At 38.6% G+C, this 18627-nt stretch overlaps 1 protein-coding gene across 1 annotated transcript in view; it reads right to left on the bottom strand.

Annotated features, from left to right (window-relative positions):
• SLC17A5 (solute carrier family 17 (acidic sugar transporter), member 5) overlaps positions 1-17781 on the bottom strand; it is a 24104-nt gene extending 6323 nt beyond the window's left edge. Inside the window, exons 1-9 of the mRNA XM_009333148.1 lie at positions 17727-17781; positions 15190-15386; positions 13495-13728; positions 12902-12989; positions 9986-10072; positions 8672-8790; positions 7630-7788; positions 5026-5158; positions 3227-3374 (exon numbers count right to left, since the gene is read on the bottom strand). Of these exons, the coding sequence (XP_009331423.1) occupies positions 3227-3374; positions 5026-5158; positions 7630-7788; positions 8672-8790; positions 9986-10072; positions 12902-12989; positions 13495-13728; positions 15190-15386; positions 17727-17781 (1220 nt within the window). The remainder of the gene's footprint in view (positions 1-3226; positions 3375-5025; positions 5159-7629; positions 7789-8671; positions 8791-9985; positions 10073-12901; positions 12990-13494; positions 13729-15189; positions 15387-17726) is intronic.
• Positions 17782-18627: the final 846 nt, after the last annotated feature.

Here is an 18627-nt window from a genome sequence, read left to right as displayed (position 1 = left end):
GGAAAAGGCCTTGACTCTGTGTAAGCACTGCTCAGCAATAATGAAAACATCCCTGTGTTATCAACACTGTTTCCAGCACAAATCCAAAACATAGCCCCATACTAGCCACTACGAAGAAAATTAACTCTATGCCAGCCAAAACCAGCACACTGTATTTAAAGATTTTTTTTTTTTCCCCCTACGACCTTTGTTACAACAACATGCCCTTTTCCTTCTCTGTCTCCATTTGGACAGATTTACCCTGAATTAAAGCATGCATATGCTGAATAGAGACTCACTGATTTCAATAAAATTGCATATGCTCTGACCATGTTCCCATCCAGAAAGTTTTCCCGCATATGCGGCCATTTGTCTCTAGAGGCAATGCCAGGCCAAAGTTCCTGAACTATCAGCAAGACCCCTGCCTCTCCTGCAGTCATAATCACTATGCTCCCTTCAGCCTATCTGAGAGGAAAGAAGGGCTAGAGGAAATTCTATGGTTTAAATGCAAAGGGAATAAAAGCAGGACTTTGTCGAGGGCAGGAAGAATAGAGTGGGACTTGGTCAGAGGGATCAGCAGCAGCTCACGTGGTGAAGTGTCATGCCACATGATTTTTTTTCTTGTGGCTTTTTTCAACACCTAAAATACTCTGTATACCGTCATATACAAATTCACCCTTGAAATAAACACATTAGAAACACGAAGTGAAGTATCTCTCAAATTAGAAAACACACACAACATCCTAGTTCTGGAAACCTCAGCTGTCACCTGCATACAGAAGTTCCTTGTGCCTCACAGAGGCACACACTGCAGTTGTGCAGTTTCCTTTTTCCTGTGACAGCTGTGTTGCACTCAGTGGACAGGATGAATTGTACTTACTTGATGAGCACCATTTAATATTTTGTTTCACTTCACTTGCTCAATGCATGGACCCAAGCCTTACTTTCTGCATACTATTCAGCTGTTGCAAGTAGAATTTTAATCATCCCAAACACTTTCCAGTAGAACGCTTCACGATACTAGTTTATTTTCACAACACTCTTGAGATGGAGATGACAATGTGAAACCCATCCTATAGATAGGAATCTAAAACATAAGCCAAGAATGTATGTGCCTACTGGATGCTTGATTTGAGATCCTCAGGATCTCATTCTGAGAGTATTTAAACAGCATTGTTCATATATTCAAAGCACAGCTCCACTGACTTCTGTCTGCACTCAGAGTAATACCATTTTTGCAAACCAGAACTTAATAGTTTGAAGAGGCATATGAAAACAAGCAATAAATCAGCTAAGCCTCAATTAATCTCACCGGATCCAACATTAGCTTCTCAGCTGAGATGTTTAAGTTTGGACTCCAGCTGCTGCAGACTCCCTTTACATATTATGGTAGTCTGAACCAGCCTCAAGAAGTTCCCATCACACTTTGTAACCAAAGAGCTCTTAAGAGTCCAGATTCCTAAAGCCAGAGGGTACGAACATGGTCCTCACAGATGATTGCACTAGAGTCTGATGCAACTGACTTACCACATGCAAACTCTGTGGCAGAGCACTGAAAGGACTGAATTCCCAAGAGCAATGTTCAGCTACCTTAAACATGACCCTTCTTTTCTCCTGTAATGCCCTGGCTCAGCCATTATGTGCTCTCCAGCTGCTACAGCTATGAGGTAGAGAGTTTAGGAATGAATGTGGGTCTCCCTTTCTACACAACGCTAAGTTGTTTCTAGAGCAGGATCCATCCTGTGTACTGAGTGAAGAAAAGGTCCTGTGCAGGGGAATATTACAATGACACAAAGACTAATTTGTGATGCACAGAGAAAAGGATGCAAATCAAAACTGCACAGATATCCAAGTTCTGGCATTAAATAACCTACAGGAGTAATGTCTTTTGACATTAATGCTTATGTTCTGCATTTTTAAACACAGAGACATAAAATAACTCCAACTCCTAGCCAACGTTTTACATTTTTAGGAAACTAACTGTTGTAGTTCTGCAAAGCTAAGCTTGAAACAGAAGTTGTATAATTGCCCCAAAATACTGCAGATGCACTGCTTTAACTACGTCTTCTAAATTCATAATTCTACTTGATTTAAAACAAAGTGCATCACAGAAGCTATTCTTCTTACTTTCATATTCAATTCATAGTACACGCTGTTTATAGCTGGCCACTGACACCTTCCCTCTTGCTTGCTACCTAGTCTCACCTGCCAAGATTAATTGGGCTCCCACTATTTCATATCCATCTGTTAAGTCAAAACTTGTCTGTCATTGTGGACACGACCACCATCCTTCCAGTTGCCAAAGCCTGGATACCACCTTCGATTTGGACCTGAGGTCTCCCATATAAGTTGCCCAGATCTTAAGAATTTTTTCTAGGTAACATTTCTACAAAATGTTTTTTACCCCTCTTCACGTACACTTAAACTCTTTTCATTTTACACATTAGTACAGAAACACTCCCTTCTTTGGTCATGTCATAAAGTCATTTGACCCTGCTCATATCTAAGTGCTACCGCAAACAGGTAAATGAATGACAAAGCAAAGTACTTGACTTTTACCAGTGCAAAGAATGCTTACGTGGACTTTCAAAAGAATACACATACATCCATGCTCCTCAGGAAACTGATGGATCTGTTAGATTCTGAATTTGTAACACATTGGAGAAATTACAGCCTGAAATCTAACTTTCCATTCTTAAAAGTTAGAAATTTAAGGGCAATTGTACATATCTGATTTGTCACCTACTGATAACAGGTCACCTACTCATAACAAGATTTTGATACCAGTGTATAGAATGTTTTTCAAATACAAATAATTTGCCTGTATCACAGTGCTTAAATATGGTAATGTTCATGCTAAAGGTTGATAGCTCTGATGGAAAAGTTTAAAAGAGTGAAACACTTAATTGTATTGTGCTGTTCCAAAAACACTGCCCTATTAAGATCATGAATCAAATAGGACAAAAATCTACTGAATATAATTCCTGTAATTATATAATTTATTACTGCAGGATCTAAAATGGAATTATTCTAAACTGTTGTTCATATCATATCCTCTGCCAAACTTGCACTTTTTGCAGATACAGTGCTTAAAACTGTAAACCTGAGTCACTGTCAGTGTTTACACTGCAGGTCTGTACAGCGCATGGTCCATAGCTAAATCTCCCAGGCACCCCAGCAATACAAAAAAAAAAAAAGCGGTCATAAATGCATCATGTGCACTAACAATAGCTTCAGCAATACTTACGAAGGTGCTATGTCCAGATGGTTGATGCTGTAGCCAGATGTGCAAAATCCTCCTAGTGTTGTTGATATGGTCACAAATGCAACAGCCAGTGCATAGTTGCAGCCTATGAATCCAGCTGCTACTAAGAACACCGCAGGTCCAATCATTCCTTTAAGACAGAAATCTTAGAATCAATGGACTTTTAACACGAGAGACATTAAGAGGCTCTACGCTGTGTATACATTTTCTATACAACTTCCACCACCACCCAGTGTACAGAATCCAGCACTGCACTACATGCATTACAGTGGGCCTGTAAGGAAGAGCAGGTGAGTTGCAAATCTGTTGCTGCCTCAGAAAACGGTAGCCAGACCAGAAAAATCCCACTCTAGCTGCAAAGAACAAACTTCAGCTAGATAAAAAATTAGCAAAAAATCAACCTGTACTGAAAGTGACTTCACTAATTAATTTTATTTATTGTTATAAATAGAAGCTGCACTGACACCGGTGGGTGAACAGTGCACTGCAAAGAAATTCCCATTTAACTCTCCAGGTTTCAGGAACAAACACTGACTTCTGCAGATCATAATAAAGTAGAGCTGGAAGAGTTCATACAAGTACATACATATATATAGGTATATATGCATATTTCTCTTGCAGGCACCTTTTAGAATGAGTTTTATTTCATGTTTACAAGATCTGAACATCTGGCATATCTATACAGGAGCCTGCTGTACAATTTAGAGAACCCAGACTAGCTTTAGAGTTTTTACATCAGGTACTGGAAACAGCTTAGCAGCCATCATGAGCTAGTGCATGCTGCTTCCCGTCTGCAGTCAACTTGGTACCCACTTCCCAGTACCAGAGCCCATTTACATGACCCCATCATGATCTCTGTAAACAGCTCCAAGTACATGCTTTTGTTGATGAAGCCAACCTAACAGTCCCACTTTTCCTAACACAACAGCATGTTTCCCCCTCAGTTATACATACTTGGGTATGAGGCCCTGCAGTAAACTGGATCACCAAAATGGTGTAGGCTTAAAATAAAATAAAAAAAAATAATGCTTGAGAGTTTATTCTAAGAGCTGCTTTAAAGAAAGCAATTGAATCAGCAGAATTGAGAAGGCAGCAATGATGGGCATACATCAAGCAGGCTGCAACTTGTGTGGATCCTGTGCCTAATCTCTTTTTTTTTTTTTTCCCTTCTTTCCCCTGCCCCCTCTTTTAATCAGCAATCGACTTCTTCCTAAATACAGCCTTTTACCTGTATTCGTTAAAGACCTGATCTTGTTGATCTCTTGGTGATTTGAGATCATCTCTCCTTCCAATTAGTCAAGACCATTTGCATTCTTCTACCCTGGTAACAACTGTAAATTTTGCAAGTGTATTCCTATTCAGTTACTTAAGTCTTAAATAATGAAAACACTGAACAACACAGGGTTGGGAATAGGCTCGTGCAGAACAATATCCTGTCTCAGTCCGAGAAAGCCATTCACAAGGTACCATTCTGTCAAGCAATTATCACCACTTTAATGGTGGTTCTACCTGACCATTTATTTAATCAGTGTGCTGTAAGAATGATGTATCTTGACCTAAACAAAGCTTTTGGCAATCTCTTATCCAATAGGCCTACTTTTTTTATGGAAAAGGTAGGATTTACTCTCGACAAATTAATGTACAAATAAAGCTGCTCCTCTCAAGCCATGCACAATCCTGCCTAATCTCACAGCAGAATGTCACACTACTCTGCCAAACCCTTCATTTGTCCCAGGTTGATACTATGATAGGTTCCAAAGAGAGATGATACTTGCACCTACCTATTAGGGTAAAAGATTTGCGAACACAAACAGTGGACAAGTTCTGTTTTTCCCGTAAATAATCAGCAATTTGCCCAGACAGAATTATACATAACCAGCAGCCAAAATAAGGTAGGGCAGATAAAAAACCATTCTGTTAAGAAGATAAAAAAAGACAGTTGAAACACTGAAATGACAATTCAATATGCTGAAAAATCACTTGTGCTGGAGCATTAACAGAGACTGAACCAGAGGTGTCAAAACCATCCATCCGCATAACTTCTTGGTATTACCATAAAAGAGAAACCTAGGGATAGAAAAAGCAAAGCATTTTAAAGCTATCAATGTGTAAACTCTCCATTGCATCTCAATCCATAACTACCAATGCAGCCAGACCAAAAACTCAAAGGTTAAATCAGCAACTGGGTTCAGGAAAAAGAAAACTATACGTGAAGGTATCTTGTGGACATTAAGCTGTTCATGCAAGTTTCCAGAAACACCAATTTCAAGTAGGACAGGCTATTGAGTGAGTTACTCAAGTAAGTGGAAGTTCTAAATATTATTCAGAATTTTGAAAGCTATATGGAATCTCAGGGTTTTGTACGAGTACTACTCTTCAACATTACATTATCACATATCTGACTGCTGAAACATCTGATGCTGGCTGTAATCAGAGACAAGATACAGAACTAGGACTTTCATTAGATCCAGGCTGGACATCCTATGATCCCAAAGCAAAGCTATTATTCAGGACCTGACATTACTTACACTGAAGTCACCTGTTAACTCCCATTACTTTAAACAAGAGTGTTTAGAGACTTCGGCCTGTTGAGAGACTTCTGCCTGATTCTGCATGTTTTTCTGATGAGGGGAAACAAAAGGTACTACTAAGCTGCGTAAGTTTACAGCCTTTCCGTACAATTACAGATAATCACTGATAACAGAGCTATAATTTGACCTAATCTGTGATTAAAAAGAGGTACTTGGATAGCTATTGAATAGAAATACTCCAACATTTATACACTACTATAAAATGTGTATTTGTCAAAGAAGTGAAAGCTTTCCTGGGAAATTTAGTTTGAAATGAGACCAGAACACACATCCCCACCTGAAATCCACTCTATCAGCACTCAGACATGCTGCCTGTTGGGTTTCAATGCTCAGCTTTCAAAAGCAGTAAGTAAAGTTTTGAAAAATAGAAGATGGTCTCAGTAATAAAAAAACAACTTCTTTTGAAGCACTGTTCAAAGACACAGCATTATTTTTAACCAATCCCTTTATTATAGGATGGAAACTGGGACTATACTGTAGCAACTGCATTACTGTTTAAAATATTATACAATTTCCATCTAAATGTGTGGCAACAAAGTTAGTCCAACACTGTTATGCAAGCCTTTTTTTTTTTTTTTTTTTAAATGTTCACAACAGTCAGTACTCTAAGACACTCCAAAAAGAAGAAACATAACCCAGCGACATAGGAAACCACTTCACAACAGAACCTGTTAGCATTTAATGCAATGGCATTTTATAAAACACGTAATCGAGGGCTGTTGTAGCAAATTACTTTCATAGACGTTTACGCATGTATTCCCTCAAGAGGCATAATAAGGAACCCAACCAGCAGCTTCAGCTAGTTTTTTCCAGCTTGCCCTACTGCAACCTTCTCTTCTAACGCTGAGATTCCCCATCTTTTCCTCCCAAGATTGCTGGCATCACCTTTCTTGCATGGTGTGCATCTTCAGTTTGCTTTAAAGAAGTCTCATGTGTTAAACCAGGAAAAGACTAAGCTAAACTTCTTGAAATTTCTGAGCGCCTTTTTACTTGAGCTGTACCAGCTCTCCAGCTAAACTATGCTATCACAGAAACTGTCTCATTAAAGAAAGAACAGTACAGTCAAGTAATTGCTATAAATAAGAATGTTCCACCCCTGCAATTTTTCCCTGATAAATAATTTCATTTTTAAAAATTTCCTTGAAAAGCACTATTTCTGGACCTTAAGTCTATGGTTTTGTTTCATCCTATTTACCTTACTAAAAAAAGGTATTTTAACTCTGCTGCTTATTGAGGAAAGGAAAGAAAGTGACAATTTGGAAAGGGATCCAATCAGACTGAAGCTCCCCCCTGCCCCTTCCCTGCCCCCACCCCTTAAAATACTTTCAAAAATGCCACTTGTCCAATGATTTCCTTAGTTTTATTTTTCTTTACCTGGAAATGTTCTCCTTTATAAGTCAGCAAAGAAAAGTAGACAGTATTTCAGAAGCCATAAAATAAGCTATAAAATCTGAAGCAATCATACAAACCATATAACAGAAAAATATTTTTATAGTTACTGTTTTAAATCAGCAGTTAAACATGGGTAACATGCATCTTCAACCAGAAAAATGAGCTCGAAAGCTAGCATTATTCTAAATGTCAAATAAGTCCTGAAAAAAAGTGGAAATTACAAGGCAGGCAACATTTTCAATGTATCCACTTAGTTGTGGGGATTTATTTTACCATTTCCCAACTATACATTTACATTCCAAGGTTCTTAAACAGGTTCCTCTATTCTAAACAGCAGGGAAGGTTTCTGTTATTTCATTCCTTTAATTCAGAAGAAAGTGACTGTATTTTTATTTATCTCACCTCCTGTGCATCAAACCGCAGGATCTCCTTCATGTATGTGGGCAAGAGCGTAAGAAGTGTATAGAAAGTCCAATTATAAGAGAAGTGTGCCACAACGATAGCCCAGAGCGGAAGGGACTCCAGTATAGGTCTCCAAGGAACAGATTTCTGTGTAGAAAGCTAGCAAGCAGGAGGCAGAGAAAAAGGGAAGAGAAAGAGTGATCAGGACATCGACATGAACATTTACTAGATACAGTGTTTGATCCTACCCAAATCTAGGCTGATCATTCATTCTGAACAGCACAAAATGAGTCTCAGTTGATAGATGCAAGTCATCAGCAATGAATGAATTACTGTGTTCAGTTCTCACTGAAGGTAACCTAATGTATGTTACTGCTCTGTTGTTTACTATTGCAAAGTAAACCAATTACTATTATGTTTTGTAATCAGAATTTCCAAAAGCATGCCTTCCCTTGTTGAATTTGTTGCCTCCTTCTTTTACTATAAATGATTAAATATTTAAAGTCACCCCTCGTGTTTATTTAGCTGGATCTTTCCTACTCAATCCTAGATATTAACTTCGGTCACTCAGCCAGCTTCACAGGTTGTAAATACATATCCCCACTCACAGGAATAAATTCTTATGCACACTTTAGGAACTGGCTCATTAGCGTTTTCAAAATGTTTTCTCTGCAAACAGTAATCTCTTTCTTACTCTAGAAGACACATTGAAAAAAAGTTGTAAAATGTTGTATTGTTTAGTTTAAAGACGTTATACAGTGCTGGATCTAGTTTAAAGAGAAGTGATAGACTTGAGCTTTTTATTTAAAAAGCATCGCAACAACGTCTGTGACAAAAGGCATTATTACAAATGCTTTGTCCAATTACCAATTGTTTCTCACTTATACAACTGCACTGTATTCTTGTTTTTTTGTTTGCCAAATTCTGCCTCTATCTCAGATTAAGGATGTTTCTCTAGACATCAACAGAGCATGATGCTAATCACAATATTTGTGCTTTATGTTCTTACTTAAGTAAGTATGACTATACTAAAGTGCTGTACCTGATCTTTTAGAGAAGAGAGTATATATTCTCTTTCAGCATGTGAAATGCTCCTGTGAGTTTCTGGTGTGTCACTAACCAACCACATCCAGAAGAAGAACCATAACACGCCAAGTGTACCTATTTGTTGGGAAAAGATGGATAAAGAGATAGAACTAAAAACATAAGCAATTATACCTAGTAAATAACACTCTCAGATGATTTAGTTAGAAGTTTTTTCCAAATACTCTAATATAATTTTAATGAACATTATTTTTCTATCTACTTACAAACAGTAGTTCCCCAAAGTGGCTTAACAATGCACATTTAGAGGTAATAAACAAAGAGGACTAAGCAGGAAAGTGTTTTTTTGTGGCTTTTTTTTTTCTTCCTCTTGGAAGTGCCTCATACAGCAAGAAAATTGCATACACATATATATTGTATTTTTATCAGTCACATGGAACAGCCACAAAGGATATGGCTCACCCAGAGAGAAAAAAAAAAAAAAAATCATATTAATCACAAAAAATACTTTGTGCACATACACAGAATATCACTACATACAGCTTAACTGATGTACCAGTTCTCCTTTTCTTTTTTAAGCCAAACCCCAGGACTGTAATTTGAAAAAGGTAACTTTTCAGTAGTCAGTCCAAATCAACTGTACTTTTATGTAACTATAACAATGTAACTTATTTCATTTTGTCCAATTCTTTGATTTGAACCCATTTTATTTATACAAAAATTGGGGGTGGTTTTGTTGACGAAAGTGTAACCCTTGTCTTTTATTCCGATTCTCCCTTCCCCATGCAGAATACAAAACGGCTCAGGCATGCAAATAGACCTATAAAAAGCATCAGTTAGATCTATGACATGCTGTTAGAAAATATTTTCTGTGTTTGAGCTTCTTCTAGAACGTAACTCACAATAAACATGCTATGCCTTGCATTTTGGGCATTCCTTCAGGATTCCTGTGACCGCTAGAGCGATTTTCCACACAGTTTCCATTTAAAGCAGCAGTAACTTTTCACATGTTCTTTCATTCAGAGTAGAAGTTTGTTCCTGGGATTAAAGTTATTAACTCAATTTCACACTTCAAATAAGAAATTTCAGCCTATTGTCCAACTCAGAGACAGCTTTGCTCATTGGAAGCAAGGCTTACATAGCCACACTGAGTAATCTACTTAGCTTTAAATATCTCCAATTTCCCAGGAGGAATAAAATAGCAACCCTATATGTCAACCACGTTTTTAAAACTTAAAATAAGTTTTATAATATACCATGGTTTTAAAAAAGAATATGGATTGTACTTTTAATAATTAAAAAAACCACTTACCAAATATGTAAAACACATAAACCCAGTTCATATAGTAGCAAATTAAACCAGAGAGTGGCAGAGAGACAACAGTTCCCAGCTGTGCACCTACCGGAAGAAAGCAAAACCAAGTGGAAAAACAATAATTAGATGTCCTATAAGCCCCTTAAACTAAGTGGCATTTCACAGTTACTTTATTTTATTTTTCTGTAATAAATCATGCAGAAAAGATTTGTCACCACCACTAGAGGGCTGCCATTTCACCTTAAAGAAATACAGGCACAATAAGCTGCTTTGGCAGCTCGAAGTAAACGGAGTCACAAAGCCCTAAAGCATCCAAAATTACAAGCAAAAAGCAATAAAAGACAGGCATTCTTAGCACATTCATCTCCAATAAAGCGATGGCTCTAGTACATCCAAAACAATGCAAAGTAGTCAACTGGCGTTGCTGCAAAACACGAGAGCGCTGACCACAGTACAGTTAAGGACTTGGGGGGTGGGGGGGAATATTCTGACTTGATATAATCAATTTGCATTTCTCATAACTGCTACTAGCTCCACAGAAACAGGAATGCTAGAAACAAGAGCCAGAAGGCATCCATATGACCAGCAGGTTCAAATCCCACTGTCCCTGAGTTCGACAGGGTGTAGGATCAGGCAAGGAAGAAGGGAAAGATAAGCAGATTCCAGTTCAGATACAAGCCAAAAGCAGGAAAGAACTATTCTTGACTTTGTAATTCAATATTCATTTTGCAAAGGATGGCAGGTTCCCCCCACCGCCCCAAATCTAAACCAGAAACCCAACCCATATTATTTACATACTTAAGAACTCTATTGGTGATAAATAGTAGACCTTGTCTCTCAATGTTAGTTATACGATCACTTCTCCAAACCTAATCTCAACTCAGAAAACATTATATTATGTTGATACACTGGCTGCCTCGATTCCATCTTCATGGAAACAATAATTTTTATTTGAGGCAGAAAGCTTCAGCCACGAACAATAAAACCACATACTTTATGCAAAATATAAAACAAAATAACAACTACATATAACCTCAATCATATGTTCTCTTAGAAAATCAACATGATCGTGACCACAGACCACATGACTGCCAACCATGAAAATGTGGGGAAAAAGAAACACTCTGCTAAGTTTACACAAGATGCCTGATCCATCCATGACTGCTAACAATTGGCAGTTCAAAGCCACAGCTTCTTCTCACTAGTACACTAGCATATAGTTTCACAAGACAAAAGGACAGTTTAAAAGCTCCCAATTGTTAAATTCAGTAGATGTCAATCCCAACTCTGTGCTCTCTGCTTAACTTGTGTGCTGGCTCTCACATGAAGACTTTTAAAGCAGATTTAATTCACTAATATGGCAGAAAACAGATACCAAAAAAAAGAGAGAAAGCTTTCTGCTGCATTAGGTGGGTTAAGTGGCTCATGGAAGGGTCTGATGAGTGCCTGAAATAGCACAAAGGAAGGAATGAGACACTTGGCTAGGAAGGAAGTGAGGAAGTGTGAGAAAGAAAGGATTAAGGCTTCCTTCCTGTTGGCACAAGTGAGCCACTAAACTGGCTTAGCTGCTTGAGAAACTGTAGCTGCAGTTTACATGGTATAGCCCTGTCTTCTTGATGAAAACCACGTCGAATAAGAAAGCTGTAACAGAATTAATACTAACAAGAGTGAGTAAAACAAACCATTACTTCATTAAGTGAATGCAAAATTTGTCATCCTCAAAGAAATAATATCAATTTTGACTAGTAAATTTAGAAAGCTACATTTTTCACCTGCCCCACAAATACTGCATTGAGCAACGTGACCGACCAATAAACCCCTAAAACAATTGAAGGCTCAGTGGAGATGGGCAAGAGCAATGTGTCCATGAAGCTCAGGGAATAATACAGGGTGTGACTGACCACAGCTGCTGCAAAGAAAGCTGACTTTATCTCAACACAAAGGGGACCAGAGGGTGGCCTTTGTTTTAGATAAACAGCTATGTCAGTTGAGTGGCTCACCTGACTATATCAACTGTTGAGTGGATCAGCTGGTGGTGTAAATGTTTCTCCCTGAGTTCATTAAAAATGGGACTGTCTCCCTGAGTTAGCCAGACCAGCATGAGGGGAGTGAATACATGGCTCATCCCAACATAAAATATAAAAACTAAACAACTAACAACAGAATTTCTAAGAGAACAAACATACTTGAGCTGCCTTCAACCTGCGTATTCCTTCCTGGCGACTGGGGATTCCAGCATCATGACGGTGAGCACATTAGAGACCAGTAATGCAAATGTGTATTGCAATTGCTATATTTTGCTAAGTGTTAACTTACACTGCAAGCACAGTACAAATGTATTTTGTATCACTCTGCTAAATCAAAAATCCTGTGTAACATCAAGTATCTTCAAATAAGTAAAACTGATATCAAACATTACACCTTCCACATGTAGAATGTCTAAAAGAATCTGGTCAGGGAGTATTGGACTCTGACAAGGAGCTCTTGCAGCAATACCTGGGACCTTGGATGTTTTCTTCCTCGAGTTCCTCCAAAAACACTTAACCCCAAAAAACCCAACCAACCAAACACCTCTATCCCCTGATTCTGCCTCAGCTTTTTTGTTCCTGATACTAAATCTCCTTTATTTACAGTATCTTCTATTAATCAGCTTCACAGTAACTCTTTGCACCACTTTATACCAAAGTTAGTCTGAAGTTTATACTTAGTTGCAGATCAATACCTTTTCTCAGAGTTATAAGAGCCATGAATAAATGAAGATAATGAATACAAAGCAAGATTTAATTCAATGTTATGCTTTCCAGATTAAATGCTGATTAAAATTTACAATATAAATCCCTTTGATTTAAGTCAATCCTCCCTGTTACTGCAGTAAAAATGTATAATCCCGTTATCGGCGTGGGAATTTCTCACCTGCATATGAAATACTAAGGAGCTTGCTGCGTTCCAGTGGAGGAGCCCAAGAAGACCACATTGAATGCATAGCTGGGAAGGTAACACCCTAGAAAACAACATTTCATTCTGTTGAAATGCAACAATTTTAGAACTCCCTTCAACTTTGCATGTTTCAAAGCATATTTCATTAAAAAGCAGTAGTACAATCTGTTAATTTCTTGTTTAGCAAGAAACCACTTTAAAAAAGTGTGCAAGGCATGAGAGTAAGTAGGCAGAATTAATTTCTCCTGCTTTTGATTCTGTATATACTGGAAAAGCTACAAGAATACAAACGATACTGTTCTGAGCTCCCGGTTTCTGACAAATGAGAAGGGATAATTCTAGCTTTGTCTCAAGTGTCCTTACAAATAAAACTTTTTTCTTATACGAAAAGCTTAGGCTAAAATACAGGGCAAACTTTTTAATTATTCAAAAAAATTAAAACTAAGCTACTCAAAATGAAACAATCCATACACTACTCCAGCATACTGACACCCACAGGGTCTAATCACTACAATTTATTAATAAATTATTCAGATACATTTTCAAGTTACATAGAGAAAAAGGATTACCTCTCCCAGTCCTTCCAAGGCTCTGACAGCTATGAGGTAGCCAACCCCCAAATTTGCAGCTAAGGGAGTAAGCAAGGTGAATACAGAGGTACCAAAGACGCCAAACCCCAGTAACAGCTTCCCTCCAATTTTGCTTGCAAGATATCCTCCTGGAATCTGAGTAATGATATAGCCATAGAAAAAAGAACCAAGGATCCATCCCTGAGTATCAGCATCCCAAGAATACTTCTCCCCCTAAAAAGAGAAAAAAAAGAAAAAACCAACCAAAATGCAGTAAGTTCAAAATAGCAGTTTCTCTGACCATATTTTATATAACTTTGATCCGTCCTTTACACCTAAATTACAAATCTTACATGGCCTCCACCCTAGGGTCTCCTTCCTCTACACATCTATACTGCAGTCAAAGTTGTGCTGAAAGCTAATTCACGTAGTTTACAGGCTGTCCAGACATATCTAGCTCAGGTATGAAAATCCCACAATGTGGAATGTAAGTGCTTGAGCAGTTATCCCTTTCTGAGTTCTACACAACTTGGGTTAGGTGACACAAATACAGGCTACATAGTCTGCATGAGTGTGAATCCCACTTCTGTATCACAGTGTGGACATTCTGTCACGCTCTAGAAAATGGCTTTTCCTGCAGAAAATTTATGGACAGAAAAGCACACAAGGAGATGCAGATGCCTGAATTTAATATAAAGAAAGAGAGCAGCCAAGGACAGGATGCACAAGGGTAGGTGGAAGAATGGGATAAGCACAGCAGAGGGAAGATGAGTTTAGTGGACAAAGTAAGAAAACCAAAGATGATCGAGATAAGGAGCCTGAAGCTGTAAAGAAAGTCAGCAAGAAGTCATGAACTGTTGTTGCCCAATAAAGTGATTTTGAAGTTTAGGACCACTTCCAAAAGCCCAATTTATGAGCATCTAAATAAGCAGCATACATTTCACAGAAGTGATGAGACAGAATCTTCCTCCCATAAAGTTTGCAGTTATAATTTGCTTGTGATAAATAATAAATGACCTCTAAACAAGCAAACAGAATAAAGGCAGGAAGATGGCAAGAGTGCTCGGTAATAAACTTCAATTATAAGGTCAGATCTATGCAAGTCCAAATTCACAAAGTTGGGTGGCTTTTTGTGCTTTTTTTTTCTTTAAAGCATTTTTTCATATCCAACAGTTCTGTTCAGTTAACAAATGTGATTTTAAGGATTACTGGAAGGGAAGTAAGAGATAAAGGATATGAAGATAAGGATCATGATCTGGGAAAGAGATCAAAGAAGTAAGGAGAACAATATTACATATTAATTTGTAATGACGTTTCATGCCGTTGAGACTGTACGAAGAACAGGCAAATATGGACAGTGATGTGAGCTCTGACGCAGAGGTAACAGTAATAGTTGATCACTGGCATATAAAACAGTGACTCATAATATATCTACAAGGTCAGATTAGCCAATTTGTAAGGAATAGCGCAGAAAGGATGTACGCAGAAAAACCTGACCCTGAGTACAGCACTTCTAAATTAGCTAGTCATTTAAGGCTATTATTTTTCAGAATAGCTTTAAAAGAACCACTGAAAATGCCATCCGGTAAAGCGCAGCCTGTTCTCTTGCCACCTAAGCATGAGTCATCAATCACAGACCTCTATTAAAAAGACTTTTACATGCCACATTACAGGACAATATGTTTAAGATCTCACCGTTGTGTTGCGAGGAACATTTATGGTGGAGGAATGCTCTGGACACACGTTGGAAGTCGTATTCTTTGCTAAGCTTGTGTTAGGTTCTACCATATCCACCAGAGCAACACTTAGGTTCACACGTAATGCGTACAGGAGGAAGAACCCAAAAAAGGCCAGTAGTGCTAGATTGTAGCGAGCTGAGCAGCATGCAGGGACTGAAATGAGAGTAAATGAAATTTTTTTGTTTTAACAGAACCTAACAAAATAAGAACAACTGATAAGCAGTTTTTACTAATAACTTCGGAAATTTATGGGTAAGAAAAACATAGGCAAGACAACAAGCTAATTGTTCTAGTCTTAAGGGGTGTATTCAATAGGGGTAGAGGCTGAGGGTAGGGGAAAAAAAAAAGCCCACTTTTCTATTGATGTGCAAAATAAATGTAATTCTGGTTTAGACAACTGGTAGCTACCCGCACAAGTGTAGGGGCTGCAGTGGAAGTGTGGTGTGTGGTCTGCAGAAATGGATTTAGAAACATGGTTTCAAAAGTCCTCTCCAAAATACAGTAATATTTATTCAAAGTAGAACTTCACACTAAAAAAAAACACCCCAAGATTAGCGGGAAGCCTGTCATATATGTGAAAACGATTCAAGAAAAAACAGAGACTCTTAAAGTAGTGTTAAAGAACAGCCATTGAGATTCCAGGCTGTTTTCTAGGACAAGTTTTCCTTCTATGAGTTTGCTTATAAAGGAATATGCATTTGCTGACAGCTGCCAAACAGAGAAAACTAGCAGAAAGGCAAATGGCAAACACTGTGGTGGCACTGTGAAACAGCAACAGTTTCCCAGTTGCCCAGTACGCCCCTCTTCCGCAGTCACCATACAACAATGAAGTTGACAAAGGAAAATGAGTCTTAGATTCAGCATAAAATCTGTGTTATAGCATTAAGTCGACTCTGTCAGCTGTTTAAACCCAGATATCAGACTTTGTACTGTAACACGGTTATTGATTCCCCTTCTACAGTAGTATACAGGAGCATTTGGCAGAGATCATTCATCAGTACCAGGAGATTCAGATCAGAGTTGAGCTGTAACTTGGCCAGCACATGACCAGTGGCAATAAATTTTGTATCTATACAAAATACAGTTCACAGATCTGCAGATACTCTTTATTAACTGGGAATATCTGAACCTACTGAGGAGAAATGTCAAATTGTTGAGAAACTACTTGGAGAATCTGCTGAATTTACAAATAGTTTGGGGGTGGAGTTTTCCCCCTTGTGAGGAAACTATGGTGCTAACAGAAAATTTTATAACGTGGACGTCTTAAACTCTGGGAGGGTTTGGGGATCAGCACCTGCAGATATTACAGCAGTCTACAGTGATCTCATCTTTCTCTGACTATTCAGAATTCAAATGATGACTAGAACAAATATATCTACGAACAACAGGATTGACTGGAGCTTCATCTGCTACCGCAGTATGTCTCTTGACAGGATTCTCTGATCTGCAGTAAGAAGCAAAAAACATGCCCTGTGGATAAGCTAACTAAAGACTCTCCCCTTCCCAGTAACCTCCTTTAAAGGAGGAATGAGCCTGTGTGATTTTGTCTTTTTCAGTGGGGGCACCAACAAAGCCTTTCTGCAAGACTGTATTTTTCATGAAAGTAGTAGAACTTTCCCACTTTTGAAGTCTCTAACCGTGACCAACCTTATGTGAAGTTCATTATGGCTGCACAAGTTGTTAAAATGACACAGACAGGCTGTATTTGCTATGTTCATTTAGTAAATGAGTAATAAGTGAGGTTACTGTGCAAATATGCAAAACGTCTTCCAGATCTGCTGTAATTGCAAGTCTTGCCTCAGTAGCATTTGAAAGAGGCATATCTGATTTTTAAATGTCATGAAGGAGAGCAGCCAAGATTTTATTGCTTACTTTAAAAACAATAAGCACCAAAAGCAGGAAGTCCTCATTGCACAAAAACTAGTCGAGCAGCTTCATTGTCCTTTATTATTGTTTAAAAAGCAATTTGCCTTCAGTAGAAAAACGTATAGTCATATAATTTATAACAATGAATATAATTACAGGTAAAGCTATTTAACCTTTCCACTGCCTGTATTTGCTGGGGTTAAACAATAATAACAGATTATTAGAATTACAGATTAACTGGAACATCCATTACTCTTTCTCTGGAAGCCTCTTACTAGTATACACCTTGTCTGGAGAGCAAGCTCCACAAAACAGACGTGCAAGAACTTAAGATCACTCATGTCAGATTTTTTTGAACTGTAATTAGTTTATCATAAAAATCTAACAAACATGTAGATCTGCAAGTCTGAAACAAATGGCTGCTAAATTATTGCTTCCCTGTCTTCCCACTAAGTGCATTCACAATACCTGAGAATATGAGATCAAGTTAACAGAACAGAAGATTCGAGAAGATTCCAGATGCATTTCAGTCACCCACCTCTTCAGGAGACTACCACAATCGAGGAGACACAGACATTCACCCCCCCTAAAGTTTAAGGCTGCCAACCATGATGTTCAAGGTCTTACCTTGATTGGTAGTCTTGGGTTCTACATCTATAGTTAATTCTGATTTCAGGGGCATGTTTTATAATACTGTAGCTATAATTGAACAAGATTCTTAAATTGCAGATAAAATAATAGGTCTGTGCTGCAAGTTGCACGGCAGTTAAAGGAAGTTGCTATTCTGCTCTATTGTTCCTTGTGGGTGAGGTGAACCACCTCAACTGGAACATGCTGCATTGTGCAAACTTAAGAACATATTGCTTTAATAACCGATTTGAACTCAAATTTCTCTCTTTCTGGCACTTTTAAGTCATTTTGTTAGCAGCCCCTCTTGCTGCAGTTATGCGTTTCCCAAGTAGGTTAGAGTATTTTCGCATGGCATACTTAAGAAATTCAAAATCTTACTTTACTCTCTATAGTTTGTCTGTTCTGGGAAACCAAACAGCACAGACAACCCCCTAAACACGTTAGCTCTGTTGTTAAGCCCTGACCCCATAACGATCCTCCTCTCCTATAACTATCTTCTCGCCTTCTTCCACCTTCCTTCCTCTCCATACTTCCCATAACAAGCAATTAGTCTTACTCAAATTCTGTCTTAAAATGAAATTCTGCCATAACCTCGGTGGACGCCAGCAGTCGTTAACAGCTGGGACGGCATCTAAGCTGGAATTACCCACTTGTCTTCACTGAAGAGACACCAAGCCAAGGACAGGTTTTACACGTGAATTAAGTTAACAGGGCTGCACGCCCGCTCCCCGCCATCAGTGCTGAGGACAAAGCCCCGATCCCTGTCAGGACGCAGGGCCGTGTTTAACCTAACACTCTCCGACACCGCCGCGTCCTCAAGATCGAACGCATTTAGCGGCGCGGGCGGCAGGTGAAGCCCCCCGAGGCCATGGAGACGGGCGCCGCCGCCGCGGGACCC

The sequence above is a fragment of the Pygoscelis adeliae genome, unplaced genomic scaffold (genome assembly GCF_000699105.1).
Source record: "Pygoscelis adeliae isolate BGI_AS28 unplaced genomic scaffold, ASM69910v1 Scaffold57, whole genome shotgun sequence".
Lineage (NCBI taxonomy): Eukaryota > Metazoa > Chordata > Aves > Sphenisciformes > Spheniscidae > Pygoscelis > Pygoscelis adeliae.
The sequence above is the reverse complement of the archived record's forward strand: the minus strand, read 5'-3'. Positions and strand labels throughout refer to the sequence as shown.